The 27,480-nt window shown below is 45.1% G+C and overlaps 1 protein-coding gene across 1 annotated transcript in view; it reads right to left on the bottom strand.

Annotated features, from left to right (window-relative positions):
* Window positions 1-1,713: 1,713 nt before the first annotated feature.
* kmt2bb (lysine (K)-specific methyltransferase 2Bb) overlaps window positions 1,714-27,480 on the bottom strand; it is a gene marked incomplete at its 5' end in the record, with an annotated part of 107,280 nt that continues 81,513 nt past the window's right edge. Inside the window, 10 exons of the mRNA XM_080744627.1 lie at window positions 1,714-2,049; window positions 4,321-4,450; window positions 7,463-7,546; window positions 11,977-12,084; window positions 12,648-12,912; window positions 16,276-16,413; window positions 17,451-17,554; window positions 19,913-22,958; window positions 23,664-23,825; window positions 27,016-27,176. Coding sequence (XP_080600753.1) covers window positions 1,774-2,049; window positions 4,321-4,450; window positions 7,463-7,546; window positions 11,977-12,084; window positions 12,648-12,912; window positions 16,276-16,413; window positions 17,451-17,554; window positions 19,913-22,958; window positions 23,664-23,825; window positions 27,016-27,176 — 4,474 coding nt within the window. The 3' untranslated portion in view covers window positions 1,714-1,773. The remainder of the gene's footprint in view (window positions 2,050-4,320; window positions 4,451-7,462; window positions 7,547-11,976; window positions 12,085-12,647; window positions 12,913-16,275; window positions 16,414-17,450; window positions 17,555-19,912; window positions 22,959-23,663; window positions 23,826-27,015; window positions 27,177-27,480) is intronic.

The raw sequence follows: 27,480 nt of genomic DNA, 5'->3' as shown, positions 1-27,480 counted from the left end.
TTAGGGTTAGCCTAGCTAACCTAGCCTACCTAACCCTAACCCTAACCCTAACCCAATAACAGTGTGAAGGTTCAGATAAACCACAGCCGAATCCCCAGCGTTCGTTTATCCGTTGGTTTAAAATTAAACGCTCGTGATTTGAGGCCAGGAAAGCGTTCGTTAAATAATAACGCTAAGGTGCGGTGCGCAACCTGCGCCGCCCCCGCTAACTCCCAACGCCGAGGACAGCGAGGAAGAGGAACGCACAGTTTTTATTCTGTTAGCACGTTAGCAGTGCCGTTAGCACGTTAGCATTGCCGTTAGCACGTTAGCAGTGCGATCTCCCCGACGCCAGTCGAGCTCCCGGGGAGAAATGTCTACGAACTATTTGGACTCGTTTTAGTTTTTTTGTGAATAGTTGAACCCTCGACGTGTGCAATCCTACGGCAACAAGTTGAAACATTATTGCAAAGAGAAGAACCAGCATTATACTAGGACAGTAATAGAAACAAAAAAAGCTCAACTCTTGGTTAGTGTTCGCTACACAAACTGTACGGAGACTAACGTCCGTTCAAAACCAACTCCACACACGATGGCCGACATGTAGGATAAAAAAAGAAAAAAAGAAAATAAATCTCCCGTTCCAGTGTGAAGCCCGACTCGTGCTAGGAAAACATCTGATCTACAAGCTCACAACTCGTCACAAAGGTGACCCGGCGTGAGCTTGTAGAACGGATATTTTAAGCGTGCGACGCCGTCGCGGGACGAAGCACCGACGAGGCTTGAGAAGGAGGGACATTATGAGATATTCTAATGAGACACTGATGAGATTATAATGAGACATTATAATGAGACACTATAATTATAATGAGACATTATAATTCTAATGAGACAGATGGACATTATGAAGACACCTGATTTCCAAGTGTCTTTTAAAACAAGCTACAGTGTGTGATCAGACATTATAGTTAAACATCGATGGGAACCAAAAAAAAAAAAAGAAAAACAAAAACAAAACAAAAGAAAACTAAAAGCCTTAAAATTAAGAGCTTATAAAAGACTCATCAGATCTTAGCACCATGGTTGAAAAGAAATATTACTACAGTATCTACAAAGAAAATATCTACAACAAAACAGAAAGGAGAAATGTCCAAGGTGAATAAAAATAAAATTAAAAGGTTGAACAGGTCCTGGCGAGCTGATTGGCTAGAGAGCTTAAAGAACTCCTCGTCACCGGAGACGAGACGTGATTATTTAGGCGAGTCCGAAAACAAACGAAACGACGTCGATCTGAAAATAAAAGGTAAAAAGTAATCTCTGTCTCTCACTTAAATAAGAAAACATCGACACGTAGTAATGAAGCCCAGCGTCGGCTGGTTGGTGATGAAACAGAAGGCTGGTGTCATGGTTAGCCCTAAGCCTAACCTAAGCCCGACACACAGCTGGTGTCATCAACATGAACATGAACCTCACAAGGAGGCGAGCGACGCCGCTACGCTAACGCCGCTACGCTAACGCTGCACACCCTCCTCTAGCAGAAGGAAGCATCCATTGGTTTTAGGCTGTCATGTGAAAGTAAAGCAGGAAAGACATTTAGCGACAGTTTAGTCTGTTCTTCTCCGAAAGGAAGTCTTCTCGCTTCCCCTCCCGGCCCCCTAGTGGCTGTTCTTCTCCTTACAGGAAGTCTTCTCCCTCCCCTCCCGGCCTCCTAGTGGCTTTAATCCCTGACCGCTCCAGTGGAAGCCTTAATGTAAGGCTTTAATTACAATCCTCTCTCTCTAGCAGTTACGGTGGTCAGTTGAGGAAGCGGCGACATCTCCGCGCTCCGCAGTTGCAGTTGAGCTTGTTGCTGGCGTCCTCGATGGGGAACTTGTAGTCGTAGGTGAGCTCCTCGCCGCGGTAGATCTTCCTCAGGGCGAAGATGACGATGTGCTTCAGGCCCTCCACGTTGATGACGCGCGAGTAGCAGTTGGGCTCGCACGAGTGGTTGATGAAGCGTGCCGCGTTGCCGTGCATGGTGGCGTCCACCACGTCAAAGTCATCGATGCGGAACATGTAGCAGCCGATGCCCTGGAGAGACAGATAATACTGTTTATAACAACATGTAGCCTAGCTTAGCCCTGAAACAGTAGACAGATAATACTGTTTAATACAGTTTAAAACAGTTTAATACTGTTTAATACTGTTTAATACTGTTTATAACAATATGTAGCCTAGCCTAGCCCTGAAACAGTAGACAGATAATACTGTTTAAAACAGTTTAATACCGTTTAAAACAGTTTAATACTGTTTAATACTGTTTAAAACAACATGTAGCAGCCGATGCCCTGGAGAGAAGGATAATACTGTTTATAACAATATGTAGCCTAGCCTAGCCCTGAAACAGTAGAGACAAATAATACTGTTAAAACCTTTTAAAACATGTAGCAGCAGATGCCCTGGAGAGACAGATAATACTGTTTATAACAACATGTAGCCTAGCCTAGCCTATTCCTGAAACAGTAGACAAATAATACTGTTTAATACTGTTTGTTTAAAACAAAAGCCTAACCCTGAAACAGAACAATAATACTGTTTAAAACAGTTTAAAACAACAGCCTAACCCTGAAACAGAACAATAATACTGTTTAAAACCGTTTAAAACAACAGCCTAACCCTGAAACAGAACAATAATACTGTTTAAAACAGTTTAAAACAACAGCCTAACCCTGAAACAGAACACTAATACTGTTTAAAACAGTTTAAAACAGCCTAACCCTGAAACAGAACAATAATACTGTTTAAAACAGTTTAAAACAAAAGCCTAACCCTGAAACAGAACAGTAATACTGTTTAAAACAGTTTAAAACAACAGCCTAACCCTGAAACAGAACAATAATACTGTTTAAAACAGTTTAAAACAACAGCCTAACCCTGAAACAGAACACTAATACTGTTTAAAACAGTTTAAAACAACAGCCTAACCCTGAAACAGAACAATAATACTGTTTAAAACAGTTTAAAACAACAGCCTAACCCTGAAACAGAACAATAATACTGTTTAAAACAGTTTAAAACAACAGCCTAACCCTGAAACAGAACAATAATACTGTTTAAAACAGTTTAAAACAACAGCCTAACCCTGAAACAGAACACTAATACTGTTTAAAACAGTTTAAAACAACAGCCTAACCCTGAAACAGAACAATAATACTGTTTAAAACAGTTTAAAACAAAAGCCTAACCCTGAAACAGAACAATAATACTGTTTAAAACAGTTTAAAACAACAGCCGATGCCCTGAAACAGAACAATAATACTGTTTAAAACAGTTTAAAACAACAGCAGTTTTAAAACAGTTTAAAACAACAGCCGATGCCCTGAAACAGAACAATAATACTGTTTAAAACAGTTTAAAACAAAAGCCTAACCCTGAAACAGAACAATAATACTGTTTAAAACAGTTTAAAACAACAGCCGATGCCCTGAAACAGAACAATAATACTGTTTAAAACAGTTTAAAACAACAGCAGTTTTAAAACAGTTTAAAACAACAGCCGATGCCCTGAAACAGAACACTAATACTGTTTAAAACAGTTTAAAACAACAGCCTAACCCTGAAACAGAACAATAATACTGTTTAAAACAGTTTAAAACAACAGCCGATGCCCTGAAACAGAACAATAATACTGTTTAAAACAGTTTAAAACAACAGCCTAACCCTGAAACAGAACAATAATACTGTTTAAAACAGTTTAAAACAACAGCCTAACCCTGAAACAGAACAATAATACTGTTTAAAACAGTTTAAAACAACAGCCTAACCCTTAAACAGAACAATAATACTGTTTAAAACAGTTTAAAACAACAGCCGATGCCCTGAAACAGAACACTAATACTGTTTAAAACAGTTTAAAACAAAAGCCTAACCCTGAAACAGAACAATAATACTGTTTAAAACAGTTTAAAACAACAGCCTAACCCTGAAACAGAACAATAATACTGTTTAAAACAGTTTAAAACAATAGCCTAACCCTGAAACAGAACAATAATACTGTTTAAAACAGTTTAAAACAACAGCCGATGCCCTGGGGCAGAGAGATAGGTAGTTGTTTTAAAATAACGTTACTCTTTTGTTTTACAGACGCATGGGGTAAGCTAAAACCCACTTTTCCATAGTAGTACTTCTACAGATTAAATAGATTAATAGAATAAACAGATTAAATGGATTAATAGTTTAAATATATTAAATAGATTAATACCTTTCCATCGTAGTACTTCTACAGATTAAATGGATTAATAGAATAAACAGATTAAATAGATTAAATGGATTAATAGTTTAAATAGATTAATAGATTAATACCTTTCCATCGTAGTACTTCTCTCTCTTGTCGGTGAGGACAGAACGGATGACGTTTCCTGCGTATTCAATCACCATCTCACCAGCCTCGATGTTCCTTTTACAGAACAGACCTCTGCCATGGATGGCCGACCTGCAGCACAGCAAGGACAGTGTCTGTTAGTATCTAAACACTGTAACACAACGACAACAGTGTCTACTAGTATCTAAGTAAGAACAGTGCATCTAAACACTGTTTAAACACTGTAACAAGCACAGTGTCTACTAGTATCTAAGTAAGAACAGTGCATCTAAACACTGTTTAAACACTGTATAACAAGCACAGTGTCTACTAGTATCTAAGTAAGAACAGTGCATCTAAAGACAGTTTAAACACTGTAACAAGCACAGTGTCTACTAGTATCTAAGTAAGAACAGTGCATCTAAACACTGTTTAAACACTGTAACAAGCACAGTGTCTACTAGTATCTAAGTAAGAACAGTGCATCTAAACACTGTTTAAACACTGTAACAAGCACAGTGTCTACTAGTATCTAAGTAAGAACAGTGCATCTAAACACTGTTTAAACACTGTAACAAGCACAGTGTCTACTAGTATCTAAGTAAGAACAGTGCATCTAAAGACTGTTTAAACACTGTAACAAGCACAGTGTCTACTAGTATTTAAGTAAGAACAGTGCATCTAAACACTGTTTAAACACTGTAACAAGCACAGTGTCTACTAGTATCTAAGTAAGAACAGTGCATCTAAACACTGTTTAAACACTGTAACAAGCACAGTGTCTACTAGTATCCAAGTAAGAACAGTGCATCTAAACACTGTTTAAACACTAACAAGCACAGTGTCTACTAGTATCTAAGTAAGAACAGTGCATCTAAACACTGTAACAAGCACAGTGTCTACTAGTATCTAAGTAATTACAGTGCATCTAAAGACTGTTTAAACACTTACAGTGTCTACTAGTATCTAAGTAAGAACAGTGCATCTAAAGACTGTTTAAACACTGTAACAAGCACAGTGTCTACTAGTATCTAAGTAATAACAGTGCATCTAAATACTGTTTAAACACTTACAGTGTCTACTAGTATCTAAGTAAGAACAGTGCATCTAAAGACTGTTTAAACACTGTAACAAGCACAGTGTCTACTAGTATCTAAGTAAGAACAGTGCATCTAAAGACTGTTTAAACACTGTACAAGCACAGTGTCTACTAGTATCTAAGTAAGAACAGTGCATCTAAAGACAGTTTAAACACTGTAACAAGCACAGTGTCTACTAGTATCTAAGTAAGAACAGTGCATCTAAAGACTGTTTAAACACTGTACAAGCACAGTGTCTACTAGTATCTAAGTAAGAACAGTGCATCTAAAGACAGTTTAAACACTGTAACAAGCACAGTGTCTACTAGTATCTAAGTAAGAACAGTGCATCTAAAGACTGTTTAAACACTGTACAAGCACAGTGTCTACTAGTATCTAAGTAAGAACAGTGCATCTAAAGACAGTTTAAACACTGTAACAAGCACAGTGTCTACTAGTATCTAAGTAAGAACAGTGCATCTAAAGACAGTTTAAACACTGTAACAAGCACAGTGTCTACTAGTATCTAAGTAAGGGATAACATCTGGCTCAGTGATAGGATCCTGACAGGTTTTTTTTTTCACCGACGCAGAGCGGAGGTTATTGCACGGTTCCTTACTAAATACATTGAAATGTATATGTAACGGAGCACAGTGTCTACTAGTATCTAAGTAAGAACAGTGCATCTAAACACTGTTTAAACACTGTAACAAGCACAGTGTCTACTAGTATCTAAGTAAGAACAGTGCATCTAAACACTGTTTAAACACTAACAAGCACAGTGTCTACTAGTATCTAAGTAAGAACAGTGCATCTAAACACTGTAACAAGCACAGTGTCTACTAGTATCTAAGTAATTACAGTGCATCTAAAGACTGTTTAAACACTGTAACAAGCACAGTGTCTACTAGTATCCAAGTAAGAACAGTGCATCTAAACACTGTTTAAACACTAACAAGCACAGTGTCTACTAGTATCTAAGTAAGAACAGTGCATCTAAACACTGTAACAAGCACAGTGTCTACTAGTATCTAAGTAATTACAGTGCATCTAAAGACTGTTTAAACACTTACAGTGTCTACTAGTATCTAAGTAAGAACAGTGCATCTAAAGACTGTTTAAACACTGTAACAAGCACAGTGTCTACTAGTATCTAAGTAATAACAGTGCATCTAAATACTGTTTAAACACTTACAGTGTCTACTAGTATCTAAGTAAGAACAGTGCATCTAAAGACTGTTTAAACACTGTAACAAGCACAGTGTCTACTAGTATCTAAGTAAGAACAGTGCATCTAAAGACTGTTTAAACACTGTACAAGCACAGTGTCTACTAGTATCTAAGTAAGAACAGTGCATCTAAAGACAGTTTAAACACTGTAACAAGCACAGTGTCTACTAGTATCTAAGTAAGGGATAACATCTGGCTCAGTGATAGGATCCTGACAGGTTTTTTTTTTCACCGACGCAGAGCGGAGGTTATTGCACGGTTCCTTACTAAATACATTGAAATGTATATGTAACGGAGGTGAATCCCAAACCTCCCCATGACACACGGCTGCGAACCCGGGTCTCCCGCGTGAAAGTCCACTATCTTAACCATCGTTCCAAAGGGATAACCCTATGGAACGATGGCAGATACTAGACTTTTGAGGCTTCAGGCTGGGGCTGCGACTCTCTCCGCCACACACACACACACACACACACACACACACACACACACACACACACACACACACACACACACACACACACACACACACACACACACACACACACACACACACACACACTTCCTTGCTTACAGCAGTGAAAGTGTTGCACTGGCCGTCCGCAAAGCGCAACGTCGCCTCCACGCAAACAAGGAAGTGTTGATCAAATAAAATCCATATTTGGTCACTGCATCGTCTATTTCTAGCTTCAAATGTTTTCAATAACATTCTTGAGAGCAACGTTTAGTTGTAATTAATGACACTGTGTGCTGTACAGTATCTGTTAGCATCTAAACACCCTTTAAACACTGCGTTTGGGGGATATTTAAGGGCGTGTTGTTTAAATTCACTGACCTGTAAACGCCCACAGCTTCCTTAGACGTCCTCTCCAGGTGTCTGAACCTCATGGCCATGGGCAGCTCCAGACTGGTGGCTCGTCTGAGGAGAGAATGATATATATATATATATATATATATATATATATATATATATATATATATATATATATATATATATAGTTATATATATAGTTATAATGTATCATGTTATAATGTATCAGAATGTATCATGTTAGAATGTATCATGTTAGAATGTATCATGTTAGAATGTATCAGAATGTATCATGTTAGAATGTATCATGTTAGAATGTATCATGTTAGAATGTATCAGAATGTATCATGTTAGAATGTATCAGAATGTATCATGTTAGAATGTATCATGTTAGAATGTATCATGTTAGAATGTATCAGAATGTATCATGTTAGAATGTATCATGTTAGAATGTATCAGAATGTATCATGTTAGAATGTATCATGTTAGAATGTATCATGTTAGAATGTATCAGAATGTATCATGTTATAATGTATCAGAATGTATCATGTTAGAATGTATCATGTTAGAATGTATCATGTTAGAATGTATCAGAATGTATCATGTTAGAATGTATCAGAATGTATCATGTTAGAATGTATCATGTTAGAATGTATCATGTTAGAATGTATCAGAATGTATCATGTTAGAATGTATCATGTTAGAATGTATCAGAATGTATCATGTTAGAATGTATCATGTTAGAATGTATCAGAATGTATCATGTTAGAATGTATCATGTTAGAATGTATCAGAATGTATCATGTTAGAATGTATCATGTTAGAATGTATCATGTTAGAATGTATCATGTTAGAATGTATCATGTAAGAATGTATCATGTTAGAATGTATCATGTTAGAATGTATCAGAATGTATCATGTAAGAATGTATCATGTTAGAATGTATCATGGCCATGGGCAGCTCCAGACTGGTGGCCCGTCTGAGGACAGTCGTTACAATGTAGAATTTAAGCACATAGCAGAGCGACTTACAGTAAGCAAGGTAATACTGTACATAAAACACATCACATGGAAATAAATAGTAGGCAATCTAAGAAAACAATTAGCACCTATTCAATAAAAAAATAAATAAAAAATACTTCATGTTCATTTAGGGTAGGAGAGTGCTACGGTAAGTGTTATGGGCGAGTGCTACGGTAAGTGTTATGGGCTAGTGCTACGGTAAGTGTTATGGGCTAGTGCTACGGTAAGTGTTATGGGCTAGTGCTACGGTAAGTGTTATGGGCTAGTGCTACGGTAAGTGTTATGGGCTAGTGCTACGGTAAGTGTTATGGGCTAGTGCTACGGTAAGTGTTATGGGCTAGTGCTACGGTAAGTGTTATGGGCTAGTGCTACGGTAAGTGTTATGGGCTAGTGCTACGGTAAGTGTTATGGGCTAGTGCTACGGTAAGTGTTATGGGCTAGTGCTACGGTAAGTGTTATGGGCTAGTGCTACGGTAAGTGTTATGGGCTAGTGCTACGGTAAGTGTTATGGGCTAATGCTACGGTAAGTGTTATGGGCTAATGCTACGGTAAGTGTTATGGGCTAATGCTACGGTAAGTGTTATGGGCTAGTGCTACGGTAAGTGTTATGGGCTAATGCTACGGTAAGTGTTATGGGCTAGTGCTACGGTAAGTGTTATGGGCGAGTGCTACGGTAAGTGTTATGGGCTAGTGCTACGGTAAGTGTTATGGGCTAGTGCTACGGTAAGTGTTATGGGCTAGTGCTACGGTAAGTGTTATGGGCTAGTGCTACGGTAAGTGTTATGGGCTAGTGCTACGGTAAGTGTTATGGGCTAGTGCTACGGTAAGTGTTATGGGCTAGTGCTACGGTAAGTGTTATGGGCTAGTGCTACGGTAAGTGTTATGGGCTAGTGCTACGGTAAGTGTTATGGGCTAATGCTACGGTAAGTGTTATGGGCTAGTGCTACGGTAAGTGTTATGGGCTAGTGCTACGGTAAGTGTTATGGGCTAGTGCTACGGTAAGTGTTATGGGCTAGTGCTACGGTAAGTGTTATGGGCTAGTGCTACGGTAAGTGCTATGGGCTAGTGCTACGGTAAGTGTTATGGGCGAGTGCTACGGTAAGTGTTATGGGCTAGTGCTACGGTAAGTGTTATGGGCTAGTGCTACGGTAAGTGTTATGGGCTAGTGCTACGGTAAGTGTTATGGGCTAATGCTACGGTAAGTGTTATGGGCTAATGCTACGGTAAGTGTTATGGGCTAATGCTACGGTAAGTGTTATGGGCTAGTGCTACGGTAAGTGTTATGGGCTAATGCTACGGTAAGTGTTATGGGCTAGTGCTACGGTAAGTGTTATGGGCGAGTGCTACGGTAAGTGTTATGGGCTAGTGCTACGGTAAGTGTTATGGGCTAGTGCTACGGTAAGTGTTATGGGCTAGTGCTACGGTAAGTGTTATGGGCTAGTGCTACGGTAAGTGTTATGGGCTAGTGCTACGGTAAGTGTTATGGGCTAGTGCTACGGTAAGTGTTATGGGCTAGTGCTACGGTAAGTGTTATGGGCTAGTGCTACGGTAAGTGTTATGGGCTAGTGCTACGGTAAGTGTTATGGGCTAGTGCTACGGTAAGTGTTATGGGCTAGTGCTACGGTAAGTGTTATGGGCTAATGCTACGGTAAGTGTTATGGGCTAATGCTACGGTAAGTGTTATGGGCTAATGCTACGGTAAGTGTTATGGGCTAGTGCTACGGTAAGTGTTATGGGCTAATGCTACGGTAAGTGTTATGGGCTAGTGCTACGGTAAGTGTTATGGGCGAGTGCTACGGTAAGTGTTATGGGCTAGTGCTACGGTAAGTGTTATGGGCTAGTGCTACGGTAAGTGTTATGGGCTAGTGCTACGGTAAGTGTTATGGGCTAGTGCTACGGTAAGTGTTATGGGCTAGTGCTACGGTAAGTGTTATGGGCTAGTGCTACGGTAAGTGTTATGGGCGAGTGCTACGGTAAGTGTTATGGGCTAGTGCTACGGTAAGTGTTATGGGCTAGTGCTACGGTAAGTGTTATGGGCTAATGCTACGGTAAGTGTTATGGGCTAGTGCTACGGTAAGTGTTATGGGCTAGTGCTACGGTAAGTGTTATGGGCTAGTGCTATGGTAAGTGTTATGGGCTAGTGCTACGGTAAGTGTTATGGGCTAGTGCTATGGTAAGTGTTATGGGCTAGTGCTACGGTAAGTGTTATGGGCTAGTGCTACGGTAAGTGTTATGGGCTAGTGCTACGGTAAGTGTTATGGGCTAATGCTACGGTAAGTGTTATGGGCTAGTGCTACGGTAAGTGTTATGGCCTAGTGCTACGGTAAGTGTTATGGGCTAGTGCTACGGTAAGTGTTATGGGCTAATGCTACGGTAAGTGTTATGGGCTAATGCTACGGTAAGTGTTATGGGCTAATGCTACGGTAAGTGTTATGGGCTAGTGCTACGGTAAGTGTTATGGGCTAGTGCTACGGTAAGTGTTATGGGCTAGTGCTACGGTAAGTGTTATGGGCTAGTGCTACGGTAAGTGTTATGGGCTAGTGCTACGGTAAGTGTTATGGGCTAGTGCTACGGTAAGTGTTATGGGCTAGTGCTACGGTAAGTGTTATGGGCTAGTGCTACGGTAAGTGTTATGGGCTAGTGCTACGGTAAGTGTTATGGGCTAATGCTACGGTAAGTGTTATGGGCTAATGCTACGGTAAGTGTTATGGGCTAATGCTACGGTAAGTGTTATGGGCTAGTGCTACGGTAAGTGTTATGGGCTAATGCTACGGTAAGTGTTATGGGCTAGTGCTACGGTAAGTGTTATGGGCTAGTGCTACGGTAAGTGTTATGGGCTAGTGCTACGGTAAGTGTTATGGGCTAGTGCTATGGTAAGTGTTATGGGCTAGTGCTACGGTAAGTGTTATGGGCTAGTGCTACGGTAAGTGTTATGGGCTAGTGCTACGGTAAGTGTTATGGGCTAGTGCTACGGTAAGTGTTATGGGCTAGTGCTACGGTAAGTGTTATGGGCTAGTGCTACGGTAAGTGTTATGGGCTAGTGCTACGGTAAGTGTTATGGGCTAGTGCTACGGTAAGTGTTATGGGCTAGTGCTATGGTAAGTGTTATGGGCTAGTGCTACGGTAAGTGTTATGGGCTAGTGCTACGGTAAGTGTTATGGGCTAGTGCTACGGTAAGTGTTATGGGCTAGTGCTACGGTAAGTGTTATGGGCTAGTGCTACGGTAAGTGCTATGGGCTAGTGCTACGGTAAGTGTTATGGGCTAGTGCTACGGTAAGTGTTATGGGCTAGTGCTACGGTAAGTGTTATGGGCTAAGGCAGTGATACTCAAACTCCAGCACAATTTTGACTGTCCAGCTTAATGTCCTCAAAGTCACACACACACACACACACACACACACACAGACAGACACACACACACACACACACAGACACACAGACACAGACACACACACACACACACACACACACACACACACACACACACACACACACCCCCCCCCCCCCCCCCCCACCTGGTGGATTTGAGCGTGACTTCGTCCTCCTCGTCGTCGTAGGGCAGGATGTCAGGAAGCTGTCTGTGCTGAGAGGCCAGGAAGTGGAACATGTCAAACGTGGACTTCCTGTAAAACAGGAAGTAGGGAGGACATTGATTAAAGGAACACTTCACCAATAGGAAGAAGGATTAGTCTCTATTCCACAACCTCCAAATGCTATATAGTCTACTCTGTACACAGAGCGGGCACAGCCCTCAGACCTACGTACCTCTGGTAGAGCTCGTAGCGGGCACAGACCTACGTACCTCTGGTAGAGCTCGGAGCGGGCACAGACCTACGTACCTCTGGTAGAGCTCGTAGCGGGCACAGAGCGGGCACAGACCTACGTACCTCTGGTAGAGCTCGGAGCGGGCACAGAGCGGGCACAGACCTACGTACCTCTGGTAGAGCTCGGAGCGGGCACAGAGCGGGCACAGACCTACGTACCTCTGGTAGAGCTCGGAGCGGGCACAGACCTACGTACCTCTGGTAAAGCTCAGAGCGGGCACAGACCTACGTACCTCTGGTAAAGCTCGGAGCGGGCACAGACCTACGTACCTCTGGTAGAGCTCGGAGCGGGCACAGACCTACGTACCTCTGGTAAAGCACACAGCGGGCACACAGCGGGCACAGCCCTCAGACCTACGTACCTCTGGTAGAGCTCGGAGCGGGCACAGCCGCTGGGGTTGACTGGCAGCTCCTCCTCCTGGCTGAAGTGCTTGAAGAAGCGGAATGCGTGTCCTTGGCATCGCGTGGCGCCCTCTAGCTGCTCCAGCAGGAAGGCCACGGCGTGGTGCAGCACACCCAGCATGCGGCTGCCCGTCATGCCACCCGTCATGCCACCCAGCGCCAGCTCCCTCAGCCGGGCGATGGCACGGGCCTCCTGGACCCCGTCCAGCACCGTGCGCCACGCCACTGGAAATATGTACAGAAATATATACATAAATATATACATAAATATATACATAAATATATACATAAATATATATGGGCCTCCTGGACCCCGTCCAGCACCGTGCGCCACGCCACTGGAAATATGTACAGAAATATATATATAAATATATACATAAATATATACATAAATATATATGGGCCTCCTGCACCCCGTCCAGCACTGTGCGCCACACCACTGGAAATATATGGAAATATATACTGAAATATATACATATATATACTGAAATATATACAGAAATATATACTGAAATATATACAGAAATATATACAAAATATATACATATATATACTGAAATATATACAGAAATATATACTGAAATATATACATATATATACTGAAATATATACAGAAATATATACATATATATACTGAAATATATACAGAAATATATACTGAAATATATACAGAAATATATACGAAATATATACATATATATACTGAAATATATACAGAAATATATACTGAAATATATACATATATATACTGAAATATATACAGAAATATATACATATATATACTGAAATATATACAGAAATATATACTGAAATATATACAGAAATATATACGAAATATATACATATATATACTGAAATATATACAGAAATATATACTGAAATATATACAGAAATATATACGAAATATATACATATATATACATAAATATATACTGAAATATATACATATATATACATAAATATATACAAATATCAGTGATGTCATTACGTGCGCATCCCGCATCAAAAACTCATTCAAGTCACCCAGGGACTCATTCATGTCATGGTCCTGGGGTCCCGGGGATGCGCCTCCATTGGAGTCCATGTTAAAATAATTTACCTAACCCTAGTGTACTAACCCTAGTGTATTTAGAATTGTATTTAGAAATCCTAGTTCTAAGTTCAAACATTAGCCAAATTGTAAAATAAATATAAGAAATAGGCAAACATTTTGAAAATAGCCGATCTACAAGCTCACAGCGCTCGAAAACATTGTATTGAGGACTCATAAAACTTTTCTGGGACCCATTTCAATGACCACCTGTGGGTCCCCGGACCCATTACATTGAAAACCTAGTAACATCACTGAAATATATACAAATATATACAGAAATATATACAGAAATATATACTGAAATATATACAAAAATATAATAAATATATATACATATATATATATACACCGTCTAGCACAGTCCGCCACGCCACTGGAAATATATACAAATTAGGGATGCACCGATATATCGGCCACACCATCGGCATCGGCCGATATTTGCCATATCGGTCAATATCGGTATCGGCAAATAAAGCTGACATTAACCACTGGCAGTAGCCGATATTTATCCGTTGTTGATAAGCACACATTTTGCGCTGTTTATGTTGGTGTGTTGGTTATTTGCAGCCTATCAAGCTGTATTTCTGAACAGTATGTTGGTGTGTTGGTTATTTGCAGCCTATCAAGCTGTATTTCTGAACAGTATGTTGGTGTGTTGGTTATTTGCAGCCTATCAAGCTGTATTTCTGAACAGTATGTTGGTGTGTTGGTTATTTGCAGCCTATCAAGCTGTATTTCTGAACAGTATGTTGGTGTGTTGGTTATTTGCAGCCTATCAAGCTGTATTTCTGAACAGTATGTTGGTGTGTTGGTTATTTGCAGCCTGTCAAGCTGTATTTCTGAACAGTATGTTGGTGTGTTGGTTAGGGTTGGTTATTTGCAGCCTATCAAGCTGTATTTCTGAACAGTTATTTCTTATAATGAAGATGTATTTGTTTCCCTTGCTCAAAATGGGGAAATTATAACACTTAAAACAAATTAAACAAACATCGGTATTGGTAATCGGCTAAATTGTTATTTTAAACATCGGTATTGGTATCGGCTAAATTGTTATTTTAAACATCGGTATCGGCCAAGAATTTCCTTATTGGTGCATCACTAATACAAATATATAAATAAAAAATATATACTGAAATATATACATATATATATATACTGAAATATATACTGAAATATATACATATATATATATACTGAAATATATACTGAAATATATACATATATATACAGAAATATATACATAAATATATACACCGTCTAGCACAGTCCGCCACGCCACTGGAAATATATACAAATATATAAATAAATATATACATAAATATATATACACCGTTTATCACTGTGGGTTACAGACAAGCATTATACTGTAAGGTGAAAGCTAAGGATGTCCTAGTAATAATAATTAAACATTTGACCCTGCATGCTGTCAGCCTCCACACTGTTAATGTATGGAATACCAACACTATCATTCATTTAGACTCAGATTTAACCATTAACCATTTAGAAGAACCATAAACCATTTAGAAGAACCATTAACCATTTATTGCAATGATATTGCATTGAGTTTGGCGATGAGGCTCTGCTCTAATGATAAACAGATTTATCTGTGTATCCCAACGTATGAATGAATTAACTTGTTAGAGAATGAATGAGGAGTCCAAGAACACTCTGCCCTCTGAGTCTACATGAACTACTGCTAAAGCTACATTATTATAATAAAGATCACTGTCTGCCTCCACACTGATAATGTATAGATAAAGGTAGATAGATAGATAGATAGATAGATAGATAGATAGATAGATAGATCTTACCCTCTATACTGTCTGCCTCTACACTGATAATGTATAGATAGATAGATAGATGGATAGATGGATAGGTAGATAGGTAGATAGATAGATAGATGTATAGATAGATCTTAGTCTATACTGTCTGCCTCTACACTGATAATGTATAGATAGATAGATAGATAGATAGATAGATAGATCTTACCCTCTATACTGTCTGCCTCTACACTGATAATGTATAGATAGATAGATAGCTAGATAGATAGATAGATAGATCTTACCCTCTATACTGTCTGCCTCTACACTGATAATGTATAGATAGATAGATAGATAGATAGATAGATAGATAGATAGATGTATAGATATATCTTAGTCTATACTGTCTGCCTCTACACTGATAATGTATAGATAGATAGATAGATAGATAGATAGATAGATAGATAGATAGATAGATAGATAGATAGATAGATGTATAGATAGATCTTAGTCTATACTGTCTGCCTCTACACTGATAATGTATAGATGTATAGATAGATAGATAGATAGATAGATGTATAGATAGATAGATAGATAGATAGATAGATAGATCTTACCCTCTATACTGTCTGCCTCCACACTGATAATGTATAGATAGATGTATAGATAGATCTTAGTCTATACTGTCTGCCTCTACACTGATAATGTATAGATAGATGTATAGATAGATCTTACCCTCTATGCTGTCTGCCTCTACACTGAAGCCATCGTCGCTGGTGATGTGGAAGCGGAGGTGAGGCTGATCTTTGCTGGGAGGAAAATCCTCTTCCTCTGATGATGATGAAGATTCTTCCTCAGAGCTGGAGGCTGCACCTACACAAGACCAACAACACAATAATAACACAACATTATGAAGCTGCACATACATTAGGGGCGGCATAGCTCAGGGGTAGAGAAACCGTTATTAGAGCACGAAGGGTTCCCAGTTCGATTCCGGGCTCCCCCTGAGTTAATGTTGAAGGGTCCTTGGCCAAGACTCTGAACCCCTAGTTGCTCCCGGTGAGCAGGTTGGTGCCTTGCATGGTTTCCTCCGCCGCCGGTGTATGAATGTGTGTGTGAATGGGTGAATGTAATGCACAATCTATGTAAAGCGCTTTGGATAAAAGCGTTATATAAATGCACCATTTACCATACACAACACAATAACAACATTATGAAGCTGCACCTACACAACACCAACAACACAATAACAACATTATGAAGCTGCACCTACACAACACCAACATCTTAGGGTGTTGGTAGTCTGGTAACATGGTAGTCTGGTAACATGGTAGTCTGGTAACATGGTAAGCCTGGAAACATGGGCTGCAGATTGTTGTTTGGTTTCTATTCTGAATGTTTTGAAGGTTTGCAAAGGGCTCTTCATCTTCATCATCATCAGATTCTGAGCCTGGGACAACTTACTTCCTGGCCAGGGATATCATAGTTTTGGCCCAGAGGTTCTTCTCGCCCCCCTAGTGGTGAAGAAAATAACTTCTTGGAACTCAGATTGGGGTTTTAGGGGTCAGGGTGTTTCAGACTAACCCGAGTACTTGTTCCAGTCGCTCAGGGTGGTAAGGGGTAGGGTAAGGAGGGTTAGGGTAACAGGGTTCAGGGTGGTAGGGAGGGTAACTAACCTGAGTACTTGTTCCAGTCGCTCAGGGTGGTAAGGGGTAGGGTAAGGAGGGTTAGGGTGGCAGGGGGTAGGGTAAGGAGGGTTAGGGTGGTAGGGTAAGGAGGGTTAGGGTAACAGGGTTCAGGGTAGGGAGGGTAACTAACCTGAGTACTTGTTCCAGTCGCTCAGGGTGGTAAGGGGTAGGGTAAGTAGGGTTAGGGTAACAGGGTTCAGGGTGGTAGGGAGGGTAACTAACCTGAGTACTTGTTCCAGTCGCTCAGGGTACTGCTGTGTCCCACGCTGTCCCAACCTGCTGCCTTCACTGGGTCTGATCTGGAGAGGCTGTCCCACGACCCCGACCTGTTATAGTGACATCACACTGTTATTATGATGTCATAATGATCTGGAGAGGCTGTCCCACGACCCCGACCTGTTATAGTGAAATCACACTGTTATTATGATGTCATAATGATCTGGAGAGGCTGTCCCACGACCCCGACCTGAGAAACATCACACTGTTATTATGATGTCATAATGATCTGGAGAGGCTGTCCCACGACCCCGACCTGAGAGACATCATGTTATTATTACATCATAATGTTATAGTGACATCACACTGTTAATATTACATCATAATGTTATAGTGACATCAAACTGTTATTATTACATCATAACGATGTCCCACGACCCCGACCTGAGAGACATCATGTTATTATTACATCAAAATGTTATAGTGACATCACACTGTTAATATTACATCATAATGTTATAGTGACATCAAACTGTTATTATTACATCATAACGATGTCCCACGACCCGACCTGAGTGACATCATGTTATTATTACATCACACCGTTATGACATCACACTGTTATTATGATGTCATAATGATCTGGAGAGGCTGTCCCAGGACCCTGTATGACACCACACTGTTACAACCAGTAAGACTCCCTAATCGGGAGATAAGCGACCGTCAGGTCGCAGCGTGATTTTAGGGCAACATGTGTAGGAGCAGTGTCCAAAAATGTGTTTGAAAAAATCGGCCTGATGGTGGCGCTATATGGGACAGGTCCATGTTGATGACATGAGTGTAGACATACCGTGTACCGATTTAGGGCAAAATCTGTAAGAGCAGTGTCCAAAAATGTGTTTGAAAAAATGGGCCCGATGGTGGCGCTATATGGGACAGATACATGTTGACGGCTGTCTCCGCGCCACCGAGGCGGACGCGTGAATACCGGCCCCGGCTCTCCCGGTCGCTCGTAGTCCGAGTTACGGCATTTTATGTGCGCTGCAGTGGCGACCACTTTTGAATCCGTTCTGGAGTTAGCCACTTGAAAATCAAAGATGGCGGCCCCAAAATCCAAGATGTCCGTCCGAAAACATGGTTTTTCCTTTAAACTCCAAATGCATTGATTTTAAGACTCATAAATGTATTAAGGTCGAATATAAAGTTGGGCATTGCGGATATTTGGATACCAAGTATGTGTCTGTATCTATTACAGTTCTTGAGATACAGCATATAGGCACACCTGAGTCTGTAAAAGTACCTATATGCTGCATCTCAAGAACTGAAATAGATACAGACATGTACTTGGAACCAAAATATCCGCAATGTCCAACTTTGTATTCAACTTCAATACATTTATGGGTCTTAAAATCAATGCATTTGAAGTTATAAAAGAAAAAACATGTTTTCGGACGGACATCTTGGATTTTGGGGGCCGCCATCTTGGATTTTCAAGTGGCTAACTTTCTAAAATTGAAGAGTGGCCTCCAAAGATGACGTGTACAAATTCTCACGCTTGTATCACCAAGTGAACGATTCTCCCAAAAAAATCTGATCTAAGCCGCTGCACTATAGGGTGTGCCAAATGTAGTTCTAAGAGCGGCCATTTCTTGGGACAACACAGCCTTACACAGGTGTTCTGATTAGACTATAGCATTAGTTCTATGCAATCAAACAATTGAAACACCTGTGTTTTGTCCCAAGAAATGGCCGCTAAGGACTACAATGACGTAGCCGCTGGCACACACTATAGATGGGGTTATATGTGCAAATTTGCCTTCCCTGTGTATTTTTGGTTTCTTCCTGAAAGCAGAAAGCCACTGAAACAAAAGACCTGATCGAAGAACACAGATTTAATGTCATCATATTTAATGTCATCATAAACTCATCCCCTCTCCTTTTACCATTTTGGAAAATAAATCTTCCTCCTAGTATAATCATAATACCTGTTCATCATGGCACACCATCTTTAAGAGTTAGTGGTTTAGAAGGTATTTCAGTGTTTCAGTATTTTAAGAGGTTTAGTATTTTAGGTTTAGTGGTTTAGGGTTAGTGGTTTAGAAGGTATTTCAGTGTTTCAGTATTTTAAGAGGTTTAGTATTTTAGGTTTAGTGGTTTAGGGTTAGTGGTTTAAGGGTAGTATTTTAGGTTCAGGTGGTTTAGGTTTAGTGGTTTAGGTTCAGATAGTTTAGGTTTAGTGGTTTAGGTTCAGATAGTTTAGAGTTAGTGGTTTAGGTTCAGATAGTTTAGGGTTAGTGTTCAGATAGTTTAGAGTTAGAGTTAGTGGTTTAGGTTCAGATAGTTTAGGTTCAGGTGGTTTAGGTTCAGGTGGTTTAGGTGTTTTAAAGAGGACTCACCCAGAGCTGTCTGAGTCGGTGCAGGGTTTAGGGTTAGTGGTTTAGGTTCAGGGTTTAGGTTCAGATACTCACCCAGAGCTGTCTGAGTCGGTGCAGGGCTCCTGCTTCAGCAGGTCCAGGTCCAGGACTCCCTTCACGGTGGGGGTCTTGATGCGGACCCCCGAGGCGCGGCTGGACGCAGACATGCTGGCGAAGCCGGGCGGTCCCGGGGCCGGGCTGGGGGTCTGGGGGAGGAGGAGCTCCACGAACTCCACCTTGGCCTTCTTGGAGACGTAGCGGTCGGACAGCGAGGAGACCCTCTTCATGCGGACGTGGGTGCGAGGGCGGGGGGCCGGGGGGCCCGGGGGGGGTGCCGGCAGGATCAGAGTCTCGGGGTCGATCAGGAGGTCTGGGGGCAGCACCAGGGAGGAGGGGCTGAGGCTGCGCGGGCCGCTCCACTTGGGGGTGTAGTGGCTGGCCATGGCCTCGTTGATGATGGCCTGGGCGCTCTCTGCCGGGCGCAGGGGGGGGTTGTCCCCCCCGGGGGGGAGGGGCTTATTGGCCTTGGACTTCCTGTTGGCAGAGGGCTCTTTCTTCTTCCTGGGTTTCTGGTTCTGGGGAGCGACGACGTTCTTCTTGCTCTTCTTGGCTTTGGCCGACGCCGCGGCTCCGTCGTTGTTGTTGTGGGTGAGGAGCTGGGTGATGGCCGAGGGGCCGTGAAGGATGGGCGTCACCTGCAGGGGTGGCGGCGCCGCCGCCACGTTGGCACAGGCTGGCAGCGGAGGGGGCGGTGTGCCCATGGTGCCCGCGGCGGCCAGCGTGGCCGACAGGGCGTTGCTCTGCAGCAGGCTGGCGATCTGCGTCACACAGTTGTAGGAGGGCGAGGCGGGCGAGGGCAGCTGGAAGGTGTTGCTCTCCGGGTTCTTCACGAAGATCTGGCCCAGGCGGTTGACCAGCAGCACGTGGGGCGTGGGGTCCACGTCGGGACCGCCCACCTCCTTCACTGTGAGGATGGCATGGCCGGGCAGGGCCTGGGGCGACGCCAGGGCCGCGTGGGGCTCCAGGGCGGAGCGCGGCGCCGCCAGGTTGATGGAGATGGTGTGACCCGACAGGGTGGCTTCCTTCTGCAGCGACGAGCTGTAGCCGTTGAGCAGCACGGGAGCAGAGGACGCTAGGGCAGAGGGACACTGGCTGGACAGAGAGACAGATGGACACTGGCTGGACAGCGAGACAGGCACGGAGGACATGGAGGAAGACACGATGGTTATTGCTGCGGAGCCCGAGGCCTGGCTCTGTGTGGAGTACATGGGCAGGCTAGCGGGCGGCGCCACCGGGTGGCCGGTGCTGGACGTAGCGGAGAGCAGAGGGTCGCTCAGCTTGGTGCACAGACAGTCCAGGGGCGTCAGGGCGGGCTGCAGGGCGATGCTGCTCAGAGGGGTCTGGGGGTCCAAGCCGGGCGAGGAGGGGTCCACCAGGACTTGGGCGGGGTTGGGCATCTCGGCGGGCATGAGGGAGGAGGGCTGCAGCAGGTCTAGCAGGGACCCCTGGCCGCCGTCCGCAGCGAACGCCAACGCAGGCTCTATGCCCGCATCCTCCAGCAGGGGGAGCAGCGTGGTGAGCTGGCCGCCGGGCGAGGGGGGGTCGCACCTCTCCAGGACCAGAGGCGTCCCAGAGGACAGCTCTAGGCCGGGACCCTGGAACAGCTGCTCCTCTGGGGTAGGACCCTGGAGCAGATGGTCCTCGGGGTTAGGGGTAGGACCCTGGGACAGATGGTCCTCTGGGGTAGGACCCTGGGATAGATGGTCCTCTGGGTTAGGGGTAGGACCCTGGAGCAGCTGCTCGGGGTAGGGAGAGGATTCAGGCACATCGGTGCTGTTCAGGGTGGCTTCCTGCTGCTTGAGGCTCTGTGGAGGCAGCAGGTCCGACAGACTGGTGTCAGGGGATCGGGGAGGGTCAGGAGGAGGACCATCAGGGGACCGGGGAGGGGCAGAAGGAAGACCATCAGGGGACCGGGGAGGGGCAGAAGGAGGACCGTTGGCTGGACCAACAGGCAGGGGGGGTGCAGGACCGTTACTGGAGGCTTCTGGTTCAGCCGCAGCGCTCTGGCTTTGAGCCGCTCTCTGACCTTGACCTCTGGAGCCCTTGATCTTCTGTGTGGCGTTGTTGGCGGCTACGCTGGCATCGCTCTCCGTGCCGTCGTCCACGCCGTCCAGCTGAGGGATGGGCCGGGAAGAGGGGAGGGGCGAGGAGGGGGCAGAGGGCTGCTCCCTCGGCCCGGGACGGCTGACGATGGTGCGGGAGAAGTCGAAGTAGTGATCCATGTCCTCGTCAGAGGAGCTGGCGGCCATCTTGTCCCTGGCAGCAGGCAGCTTGTCCCGGGCAGCGGGCAGCTTGTCCCGGGCAGCGGGCAGCTTGTCGCGGGCAGCGGGCAGCTTGTCGCGGGCAGCAGGAGCGGCGCGCGGCAGAGCCTTGAGGCGAGACTTCCTCTTGGCTCGGCCCCAGAACTCTTCCTGGTTGCCGTCTCCCTCCACCACGATCTGAGCCTCACAGTTCATGGCTACGCCTTCGTTCAGCAGCGCCTCTTCCATGTCCAGCTCCGTCTTCAGCTCACAGTCCTCCATGTGGGGGTCCTTGTGGAAGGAGCCGTAGGAGGGGCCCTGGGGGTCCCTGAGAGGAGAGGTGCCGTTGGCCGCACAAACCTCCTCAGGCTCCGGCGACGCCAGGAAGTTGTGCGGCACTTCCACCGAGTCGGCCTGGCTGAGGTCGAAGGTCAGCCGGGGGCGGGGCGAGTGCTGCAGCGCCGCACCGTCCTGCCAGGGCGGGTAGGAAAACATTCCTGAGGAGGCGCGGCGGCCTCCGGCAGGGCCGCGCAGGCAGGGAGACGTCAGCAGGCCGTCCGGGGCACCCAGCGGGAAGAGCGGGGAGCTGGGCAGCGAGGACTTGTTGGCACGTAGCGTGATGGGGCCCGGGACGGCGTAGGGGCCCAGGGGCCCCACGTGGGGGCCCAGGGGAGGAGGGGAGATGTGGCTGCGGAGTGCTGGGGGCCCGGAGTGGGAGTGGGGGCTGTGGCGACGTGGCCTGCGAGTTTCCTCCAGGTCACTGATGGTCAGGATGTGGTGAGGTTTGGACTGGCTGGCCACTGAAACACAAACACATGAAAGACACTCAAAGAATGGAAGGAGTAGAAAGATACCTGACTAGGCTGGGAACATTGGATGCAAAGTATTGCTCGACTCTAAAGCCCCGTTCAGAAGGAAACGTTGTCAATAGAAAACGGTACGTTAAAGCGTCAGATATGCCTTGACGACGTCATTTTGGGGGGTTGAAAACGCAACAAAGTGAAACCGCATTCCAGGGTGTAAATCTTTGAGAAGGCTCTCCCTCGCGTCACCGTTTGAACAGCAGAACCAAGAATGAATGTAAACAAGGAAATAGGGCGGGACAGACAAGGCTCTGGGAAGGAAGTGTTTGACTGCTTTATTTGGCAGTGTGTCACCACCATCTAGTGACATGGCATGCACACTACATTGTGTTTATCAGTGTTGCCTGTTTGTCTGAACGCAGAGTCAAATATGAAAAGGTTTTCTCTAGAGACTGTAGTCGTCTGCAAATGTATGAGACATATTGATTGTTTACCTGGCTTAGCTAAGGGCTAAACGTATGACACATATTGATATTCATTGTTTACCTGGCTTAGCTAAGGGCTAAACGTATGACACATATTGATATTCATTGTTTACCTGGCTTGGTTAAGGGCTAAATGTATGACACATATTGATATTCATTGTTTACCTGGCTTAGCTAAGGGCTAAATGTATGACACATATTGATATTCATTGTTTACCTGGCTTGGGTAAGGGCCGGAACATTCCTCCAGCCGGTCTCCGGGGCATCTTTGGCCGGGTCCCGGGTTCGGCTTTGGAGGAGGGGGTTGTGGTGCTGCAGGAGCCCTCAGACAGGGGGAGGGATTCAGGTGGGACTCGGGTGTCTTGCGCTTCAGATTCTGCTAGAACAAAAAAAAGAAGGTGTCATGTTCCACCTTCAAGGGTTCAAAGGGTGCGTTCGGAAATGCGCACCGCGTGTGTGCTCAGTGTAGTGAGTGCCTAAACCCAACCCTAATCCTAACCTCAGTAAAACTATGCCTAAACCCAACCCAAACCGTAACCTCAGTAAAACTATGCCTAAACCCAACCCAAACCCTAACCTCAGTAAAACTATGCCTAAAACTAACCCTAACCAGACCCGGTGCGCATTTCCGAACGCACCCTTCGATACACTCGGACTGAAACACCAGGACTGAAGCACTCTGGCAGGAAGTAGAGCGGCAGGAAGATAGCCAGTTTGACCCCGGCTCACCCGGAGAAGAGTCCTTGAGCCTCTGTAGCCCTAACTGCTCCTGATGAGCAAATCACCCAATTCTATCCCCAGCATGTCTGTCCTCCTTCTCTCCTGACAAGGTCCTCAAACTAATAACCTCCTCTAGACCCACCACCTGTCCTCTTGACCCCATCCCTTCTCCTCTAGACCCACCACCTGTCCTCTTGACCCCATCCCTTCTCCTCTAGACCCACCACCTGTCCTCTTGACCCCATCCCTTCTCCTCTAGACCCACCACCACCTGTCCTCTTGACCCCATCCCTTCTCCTCTAGACCCACCACCTGTCCTCTTGACCCCATCCCTTCTCCTCTAGACCCACCACCTGTCCTCTTGACCCCACCCCTTCTCCTCTAGACCCACCACCACCTGTCCTCTTGACCCCATCCCTTCTCCTCTAGACCCACCACCTGTCCTCTTGACCCCATCCCTTCTCCTCTAGACCCACCACCACCTGTCCTCTTGACCCCACCCCTTCTCCTCTAGACCCACCACCTGTCCTCTTGACCCCATCCCTTCTCCTCTAGACCCACCACCACCTGTCCTCTTGACCCCATCCCTTCTCCTCTAGACCCACCACCTGTCCTCTTGACCCCATCCCTTCTCCTCTAGACCCACCACCACCTGTCCTCTTGACCCCATCCCTTCTCCTCTAGACCCACCACCACCTGTCCTCTTGACCCCACCCCTTCTCCTCTAGACTCACCACCACCTGTCCTCTTGACCCCATCCCTTCTCCTCTAGACTCACCACCTGTCCTCTTGACCCCACCCCTTCTCCTCTAGACCCACCACCACCTGTCCTCTAGACCCCACCCCTTCTCCTCTAGACTCACCACCACCTGTCCTCTTGACCCCATCCCTTCTCCTCTAGACTCACCACCACCTGTCCTCTTGACCCCATCCCTTCTCCTCTAGACCCACCACCTGTCCTCTTGACCCCACCCCTTCTCCTCTAGACTCACCACCACCTGTCCTCTTGACCCCACCCCTTCTCCTCTAGACTCACCACCTGTCCTCTTGACCCCACCCCTTCTCCTCTAGACTCACCACCTGTCCTCTTGACCCCACCCCTTCTCCTCTAGACTCACCACCACCTGTCCTCTTGACCCCACCCCTTCTCCTCTAGACCCACCACCTGTCCTCTTGACCCCATCCCTTCTCCTCTAGACTCACCACCACCTGTCCTCTTGACCCCACCCCTTCTCCTCTAGACCCACCACCTGTCCTCTTGACCCCATCCCTTCTCCTCTAGACCCACCACCTGTCCTCTTGACCCCACCCCTTCTCCTCTAGACCCACCACCACCTGTCCTCTTGACCCCATCCCTTCTCCTCTAGACTCACCACCACCTGCCCTCTTGACCCCACCCCTTCTCCTCTAGACCCACCACCACCTGTCCTCTTGACCCCATCCCTTCTCCTCTAGACCCACCACCACCTGTCCTCTTGACCCCATCCCTTCTCCTCTAGACCCACCACCACCTGTCCTCTAGACCCACCACCTGTCCTCTTGACCCCACCCCTTCTCCTCTAGACTCACCACCACCTGTCCTCTTGACCCCACCCCTTCTCCTCTAGACCCACCACCACCTGCCCCCTCCCCTCGACCCCATCCCTTCTTTTTTCAAAAACTTTTTTTTTTCCAAAAACTTTTTTTTTCAAAAACTTTTTTTTTCAAAAAACCTTTTTTTTCAAAAAACTTTTTTTTTCAAAAACTTTTTTTTTCAAAACACTTTTCCAAAAAACTTTTTTTTTCAAAAACTTTTTTTTTCAAAAACCTTTTTTTTTTTCGAAAAACTTTTTTTCAAAAACCTTTTTTTTCAAAAACCTTTTTTTTTTCAAAAAACCTTTTTTTTTCAAAAAACTTTTTTTTTTCAAAAACTTTTTTTTTCAAAAACTTTTTTTTTTTCCAAAACACTTTTTTTCAAAAAACTTTTTTTTCAAAAACCTTTTTTTCAAAAACTTTTTTTTTCAAAAACCTTTTTTTTTTCAAAAAACTTCTTTTTTTTCTGGAAAAACCCCACTAGATGCGCCCCTGAGCAAACAGAGGCCGTTTTATGAGAAGGGGATGTGGTGTAGTGCTACATTCTCACCAGTAGGGGGAGAAGGGGATGTGGTGTAGTGCTACATTCTCACCAGTAGGGGGAGAAGGGGATGTGGTGTAGTGCTACATTCTCACCAGTAGGGGGACAGGGGCTGTGGTGTAGTGCTACATTCTCACCAGTAGGGGGAGCGGGGCTGTGGTGTAGTGCTACATTCTCACCAGTAGGGGGAGCGGGGCGGTGGTGTAGTGCTACATTCTCACCAGTAGGGGGACAGGGGCTGTGGTGTAGTGCTACATTCTCACCAGTAGGGGGAGCGGGGCTGTGAGCAGTGGTTTAGTGTCATATTCATTCTCACCAGTAGGGGGAGCGGGGCTGTGGTGTAGTGCTACATTCTCACCAGTAGGGGGACAGGGGCTGTGGTGTAGTGCTACATTCTCACCAGTAGGGGGAGCGGGGCTGTGGTGTAGTGCTACATTCTCACCAGTAGGGGGAGCGGGGCTGTGGTGTAGTGCTACATTCTCACCAGTAGGGGGAGCGGGGCTGTGGTGTAGTGCTACATTCTCACCAGTAGGGGGAGCGGGGCTGTGGTGTAGTGCTACATTCTCACCAGTAGGGGGACAGGGGCTGTGGTGTAGTGCTACATTCTCACCAGTAGGGGGAGCGGGGCTGTGGTGTAGTGCTACATTCTCACCAGTAGGGGGAGCGGGGCTGTGGTGTAGTGCTACATTCTCACCAGTAGGGGGACAGGGGCTGTGGTGTAGTGCTACATTCTCACCAGTAGGGGGAGCGGGGCTGTGGGCGGTGGTGTGGTTCTCTCCCTGGTCAGGCAGCTCCTCCAGGGTCTTCTCGGGCAGCGGCGGTCGGACCTCCTCCACCGTACAGGTGTATTTACAGCGGCGGCTTGGGTTCACCGTGCTCCAGTACCAGCGAGAGCACCTGAACACAGGACAGTGTTAAGCACCTCTACTGAACACAGGACAGTGTTAAGCACCTCTACTGAACACAGGACAGTGTTAAGCATCTCTACTGAACACAGGACAGTGTTAAGCATCTCTACTGAACACAGGACAGTGTTAAGCATCTCTACTGAACACAGGACAGTGTTAAGCATCTCTACTGAACACAGGACAGTGTTAAGCACCTCTACTGAACACAGGACAGTGTTAAGCATCTCTACTGAACACAGGACAGTGTTAAGCACCTCTACTGAACACAGGACAGTGTTAAGCATCTCTACTGA

This window comes from Nannobrachium achirus (assembly GCF_963921795.1).
Source record: "Nannobrachium achirus genome assembly, chromosome: 2".
In the NCBI taxonomy this organism is placed as follows: domain Eukaryota; kingdom Metazoa; phylum Chordata; class Actinopteri; order Myctophiformes; family Myctophidae; genus Nannobrachium; species Nannobrachium achirus.
Note: the sequence above shows the minus strand (reverse complement) of the source record. Positions and strands in the feature narration are given on the sequence as shown.